This window comes from Physella acuta, unplaced genomic scaffold, assembly GCF_028476545.2.
Source record: "Physella acuta isolate Inbredline_101_S28 unplaced genomic scaffold, ASM2847654v3 ptg000367l, whole genome shotgun sequence".
Classification (NCBI taxonomy): domain Eukaryota; kingdom Metazoa; phylum Mollusca; class Gastropoda; family Physidae; genus Physella; species Physella acuta.
The window spans coordinates 373,178-380,096 of NW_026731886.1; the positions used below are offsets into that span (position 1 = coordinate 373,178).

The 6,919-nt window shown below is 41.5% G+C and overlaps 1 protein-coding gene across 1 annotated transcript; it reads right to left on the reverse strand.

The window, feature by feature from the left end:
- Positions 1–3,675: 3,675 nt before the first annotated feature.
- On the reverse strand, positions 3,676–6,919 carry LOC131941605 (uncharacterized). Its single transcript, XM_059300930.1, has 2 exons — positions 6,541–6,919; positions 3,676–5,220 (listed from the first exon to the last, which is right to left on the reverse strand). The coding sequence occupies exons 1-2, from the start codon at positions 6,736–6,738 to the stop codon at positions 4,798–4,800; spliced, it is 621 nt and encodes a 206-aa protein (XP_059156913.1). The 5' UTR covers positions 6,739–6,919; the 3' UTR covers positions 3,676–4,797.

Consider the following 6,919-nt stretch of genomic DNA (forward strand, 5'->3'; position numbering starts at 1 on the left):
TGACCCCAGCCTGTGTCCTCTATTTTCCCCAGCCTCTATATGTGTCCTATATTGACCCCAGCCTCTATATGTGTCCTATATTGACCCCAGCCTCTATATGTCTCACATATAGACCCCAGCCTCTATATGTGTCCTATATTGACCCCAGCCTCTATATGTGTCCTATATTGACCCCAGCCTCTATATGTGTCCTATATTGACCCCAGCCTCTATATGTGTCCTATATTGACCCCAGCCTGTGTCCTCTATTGTCCCCAGCCTCTATATGTGTCCTCTATTGTCCCCAGCCTCTATATGTGTCCTATATTGACCCCAGCCTCTATATGTGTCCTATATTGACCCCAGCCTCTATATGTGTCCTATATTGACCCCAGCCTCTATATGTGTCCTAAATTGACCCCAGCCGCTATGTGTCCTATATTGACCCCAGCCTCTATATGTGTCCTATATTGACCCCAGCCTCTATATGTGTCCTATATTGACCCCAGCCTCTATATGTGTCCTATATTGACCCCAGAATGTGTCCTATATTGACCCCAGCCTCTATATGTGTCCTATATTGACCCCAGCCTCTATATGTGTCCTATATTGACCCCAGCCTGTGTCCTCTATTGACCCCAGCCTGTGTCCTATATTGACCCCAGCCTGTCCTATATTGACCCCAGCCTCTATATGTGTCCTATATTGACCCCAGCCTCTATATGTGTCCTATATTGACCCCAGCCTCCATATGTGTCCTATATTGACCCCAGCCTCTATATGTGTCCTATATTGACCCCAGCCTCTATATGTGTCCTATATTGACCCCAGCCTCTATATGTGTCCTATATTGACCCCAGCCAATCCCATGTGTTTACCTACCAGACAAAACTTACCACCTGTACAACTGACTTACCTGTCGCCTTATCAGTTGTATCCGGCAAATCTGCCGTTATATGACGTCATCAATCGGATTTAGCTAATCTGCCATTGTGTGACGTCACCAGCTGGCTACTCTCTACACCGATGACACCAACCCGACATAAACACTTCAACAACATCGCCCCCATAGGCGCCAAACTTTTCGACACTGGTAACCTTGACCTCCAAACCTCTGTGCTATCAATACTCCAATACTGATCTGTATCAAACTATCGATCTTCTTATCAACAGCCGGGCCTAGCTTTGATTAGAGTTTCAATTGTTGACATGATCGAACTTCAACAACACAGTTAATGTCGGGCTTCAGCTGACGTTAAATAGCTCAAGATTGTCAATGTGTTTGTGTATGTGTCTGTGTGTGTGTGTGTCTGTGTGTGTGTGTGCATATGTTTGTATGCATTTCCGTTCGTGTTTGTTTATCTGCCATTTACCATATTTGTGTCTGTCTGCCTCTCCCCCTTCCCCCTCCTCCCCCGCTACCCCAGACAAAATAGAATAAATAAATGGTTTATTTAAATTATATCTACTTTAACCTGAGCCTGCCGGCGCCTAGCTTCAAATACCACCCCTCTCTCCGGAAAGTCTGAACGACGCCCACATGTAGACCTATAAGTTTTAAAATCTGATCTGTATGTTGCTAACTCTCAGCGCAAATAATCTGCCCCGTACTGCTCACCCCAGTCAAGTGACTGATGTACAACAGCACAACTCAGTCAAGTGACTGATGAACAACAGCTCACCCCAGTCAAGTGACTGATGAACAACAGCACAACTCAGTCAAGTGACTGATGAACAACAGCACAACTCAGTCAAGTGACTGATGAACAACAGCTCACCCCAGTCAAGTGACTGATGAACAACAGCACAACTCAGTCAAGTGACTGATGAACAACAGCACAACTCAGTCAAGTGACTGATGAACAACAGCTCACCCCAGTCAAGTGACTGATGAACAACAGCTCACCTCAGTCAGCTGACTGATGAACAACAGCTCACCTCAGTCAGCTGACTGATCCAGCGAGCTCTAATACCTGGTCTTCTTATCTCTCTTTTTAATGATGAATAGAGTCAAGTTTAAATTAATTTTAAATAATTAATTTAAAATCTGAAAAAAATATATTTTTGCGTCGTCATCTTAAATGAATTATCTTGAAAATTTGAACGAAATCGGTGCATTAGAAGTGGGTTACAAAATTTGACCACAAACACACAGACAGACATTTCAACCTAACTAAGAGCTGGTGACAATGTTTCTAATTTCCAGGTGCCAATCCAACTTTCTAAAGGTTTCTGCTAATTCGCCATAACATTGTGATGACATGTACATTGACTTTGTGATGACATTTGACATTCTGATGACATGTACATTGACATTGTGTTGACATGTACATTGACATTGTGATGACATGTACATTGACATTGTGATGACATGTACATTGACATTGTGATGACATGTACATTAAGTGACCTAGACCTTGCCTCGTATGAAAACCAAAACTTCTGCAACAGCGCATTAAACTACAAACCACCTGCACCCCCTCCTCTCCACCACCACACCACAAATAACATCCACCGAACAATGCCCTATGCACTTTATTTGTTATTGTAAATTCTCTTTGTCAAATCATCGATTCCTCCCCTTAAATGAAGCAAGAGTTGCTGTCCGTGTACTCCCATGAGTTTTGTAGAAAGTTCTCGAAGAACCTAAAATAGAACTATGAGTACATTGACACGCGTTTAATCTTGTCTTGTCATTTAGGCTTAATTAGTGCGTAGTGGTGGGCAGACAAGGGACTGGTACTTATGGGAGCCGGTGTTGTGTTAGCTTGGTGGCAGGGTTCAAGGGGGAAAGTCACAGGTGAAAAAAAAAAACAGATTTTGCTAGAAAAAAGTCACAGAGAAAAGTCACAAAGGAAAAATGTTGTAGTAAAAAACTGTCACAGAAATAATGCCAGAAAAACTCACCAATGCAAATAAGAAATATTTTGAATTATTTGTTGAAAATAGTAAAATTGTGGGTAATTATAAATGTAGGTGTTTTTATAATGTGACTTAATTCGAATTTTTTTTAAAGTAGTAATTTTTCGCGATATTATTCACATGTTGTGGATTGTTCATTTGGTGCACATTTGTTTTTGAAGTATTAAAAAATCATTTCTATATCCCGATTGCACAGTAAGTGTCATCTCCCTCAATAATATATCAGAACATACGAGAAAGTTTAGGGGAGATCACTCCCGCTTTATTTTCATAGCAAAAACTGCGACTTTTTTTCTGCGACTTTTTTCCTGTGACTTTTTCTGCTCAACGGTGACAGGGTAGCCTAGAAGTTAATGGGTTGTGGTGGCAGGGTTGGTGACGGGTTGCTGAGAGTAGGTGGTTGTTGACGTCAGGTGCCACACGAGTAAGTCACGTGATTATGATAGAAGCGACAAGTTTGAAAGCCAGTATTTCATTAAAACAAATAATTCCAATATTCAAACCGAACCCCCCCCTTCCAATATTCAAACCGACCCCCCTCCCCACCATGATCAACTTGACCCCCCCTCCATGTAATGTCATCTCGTGAAGATGACATCTTATGAAGATGTCATCTAGTGAAGATGACATCCCGTCTCTTTATCTGACGCCACATTTATCTGGCCACATATAGCCAGCTATTTTTAAATAATTGACATTGAACATAATTTTTAAAAATTGACAGTTAACACAATTTTAGAAAAAAATTTTCTTTAATGTTATATAAGTTATGACAATTGAATACATGAGCCAGGAATATGATGACGGCTAAAAATAGCACAGATGACGCACTGACGCGAGTCGCTGATGCGAGTCACTGATGCAGTTCGCAGGCACTGGTAACAATTACATCTAAAAATAGATTTTAATAAGTATATCCGTACGCTGGTTAGGTTGTATTGCCGGGGGCTGAACAGGGGTGTAATCAGGCATGAAGGAACCCACGTGGGGGGTGGGGGGGGGGGGGCAAATTATAAATGTCGTCACTCGAGACGTCGATGATATTTTATAATTAATGATTGAGCTATTTTTAGCTTGAAATCAATACAACTTGTGACTAGCGTGAGGCTTTGTCTTAATCTGCCGGGTAGAACATGACGCTCTGGCGGTTTTAATACAACAGCATCAGGGTTGGTAAACATCAACTTGGTAAACATCAACTTGGTAAACATCAACTTGGTAAACATCATCAACTTCATCACTGATAAACATCATCATTTTTACTACATCATTATCATTGGTAAACATCAACATTTTACTACATCATTATCATTGGTAAACATCAACTTGGTCAAAATCAACTTCATCACGTGATAAACATCAACATTTTTACTATATCATTATCATTGGTACGTATTCATAAAGCCCCTAGCCAATCAAAAGTGACAAACCCTGTCAATTAGTTTTAAAGTTTTCTTTATGAACATTTCAAGTGGTTCCAAAAACAAACGGTGTGTTTAAAATTGCATGACAATATGAACATGCTTGGAGGAATTCTGTATGAAATTAGAACTTAACTTTGAATGTTAACATAATTTAGCATTCATTTTAAGTGCTTTTGAAATGCTTTCAACGTTCGTTTAAAATAGTTGGTACTTATTGTTTGCTGTCGTTTCACCGGGACTATCCAAACCTCGCAAGGTATTGTGGGTACCAATGTCAGGGGCACGTGAGCCCAGAGAACAGCAGGAACGGCTCAACTCTGGCAGTCGATGGTCTGTTGTCAGCCCTTGGCACAGTTTGAGCAGACAGCTCTCTAGGTGGAGTCGGCCATTTTGTGGTCGGTCATTTTAGTGGTCGGCCATTTTGCGGTCGGCCATTTTGTGGTCGGCTGTTATTGGACTAGGCATACGACGGCTATGACGTGCCGGCATTACGTAAGATGGACTGTCCGGGTGTGCCGCTGAGCCGCGTGTCGGTGTCCACAGAGAGCCGGGGCCTGATGAGCCGCACGGAGAAGAGCTGGTGCGGCCCCTTCTCGTCGGCCCAGGTGACCCGCTTGTCGCAGTGGCTGGCCCTGCGGCCCTGCCGGGGCTTGACCAGGTCGGCGCCGCCAAACGATGCTGGTCGTCTGCTCTTAGCCTTGACCCCCTCGCTCTCCGGCGGGGTCAGGTAGGTGGCGCCCCCTGGTGTCGTCTGCCTGGTCTTGTCTGGGACAGGAAGCTGTTGTCTGACCTTGGCGCGGTCAGCTGGTGTCTGTGTGACCTTGACCTGGTCAGCAGGTTGTTGACCCGTCACGGTTGAGCTGCCAGACTCACGTCTCATGTTACCCATCACCTCCTGTGGGAGGGATACAAAACATTTTTATTGGGCCACGAATTGAAAGTAAACAGTCCACGTTTTTATGGCATTTTTTATAGCAAATGCTAAAATAAACGATCACAATACCAAACTTAAGACTTTAGACAGAGTGAAACTTTTAATTAAGTGAACACAATGTGTGTACTTTCGAGTGGACGTTTGCCCGACAGCCGATAGCAGGGATGGACGTTTCCCAAAAGCCTGACTGTACAATCTATTTATCATGTTTTTAATACTAATTTAAAAGGGGAAATTTTTTTAATTTGAATTTTTACCGGTAAGTTAATACTTTTCCAGATACATTCATCTCCGATGTCAATGCAAGAGTATCAACTTTAAATCTAATCAGTAATTAGACTAGTCATTAAACAATTATTATATTCAATAATAAAAGAGGAGATAACAAGATTAAATACTAGCAATCGCATAATCAGCTAACCATCGACGGTGAACTATTTGTCGGGTTTTAAAGCAAATATTTTAGTCGTAGCATATGTGGTGACATCCTCAATCAGAGCGAAAGATTAAAACGTGGAAAATAAAACAAATAATAAAAACTTTATGACAACGAGCTTTGAAAAAAAGAGACAATAAACCAAAATTGCTTACTTTAATGAAACTTTGGTCGTAAAAAAATTTGTTAGAGAAGTCGTGAGCGACCACTTTCTTTTAAGAAAGCAAATTCGTTTTTATTTATTGCAGTGTGTTTGAAAGTTTGTTATTGTAAAGTTTGTATATTTTTTTAAAATTTCCAGTGTTCGAAAGTTTTTTATTGTAAAGTTTTTATATTTATTTTATTTTCAGTGTGTTTGAAAGTTTGTTATTGTAAAGTTTTTGTATTTATTTTATTTATTTTCAGTGTGTTTGAAAGTTTGTTCTTGTAAAGATTTTATATTTATTTTATTTACAGTGTGTTTGAAAGTTTGTTCTTGTAAAGTTTTTATATTTATTTTATTTACAGTGTGTTTGAAAGTTTGTTCTTGTAAAGTTTTTATATTTATTTTATTTTCACTTTTCTCTCTGCGACTGTTTACTTTCTCGTCTATTGAGACCAGCAGAAGTTTTATAAGCGTACATAAATCGACGTCGTACATAGACGTACAGACAGATTAAATTACAAAACAGGTTTTTTAGACTCGGGTAGGTGTTAAATGCCTAGACGTGTTCTCAGTCGTGTCTACTTAAAGTGGTGTCACGACTCAACGGTGTTCAAATATATGTTGTAAACACATGCAGGCTACTACTTACGTCTGACGTAGGGGGGGGGGGGGGGGGGCTGTAAACACATACACTACTCACCATAAAGGCGTCTGACGGCTCTGGGATGACGCTCCTTACGCTGGGCGTGCTGTCGCGACAGCTGAAATACGTCTCGCAGCTGTTGTCGGCGTCACACAACGACACGAAGACGTTAAAGGAGTCAGACAGCAGGTCGGCGCTGTGAGAACCGTTGATCCTGTCGGCTGATCTAGCGTCTACAGACACGGTGGGTGCCATGGCGGAACTGGTGACTGTTTGCTGGGAGACTGGGCTACAAGAGTTCTGCTAGAAGCTGTTGAAGCCCTGATCAATGTGTTCACAACTGAGTTTAGAGCAGGCCAAGTCTTGAGATAGACGCAAATGTTTTCAGTCGCCACTGAGTGCTGTTTGCTGTCAGAAGGTCGTGTTATGTTCTAGA

What these genes read in the sequence shown, in the direction of transcription:
- LOC131941605 (XM_059300930.1), bottom strand. Translation starts at nt 6,738, where the DNA reads ATGGCACCCACCGTGTCTGTAGACGCTAGATCAGCCGACAGGATCAAC. An exon ending in AGCCGTCAGACGCCTTTATG is followed by an intron (nt 5,221 to 6,540) that starts GTGAGTAGTGTA and finishes TCCCTCCCACAG; the next exon opens with GAGGTGATGGGTAACATGAG.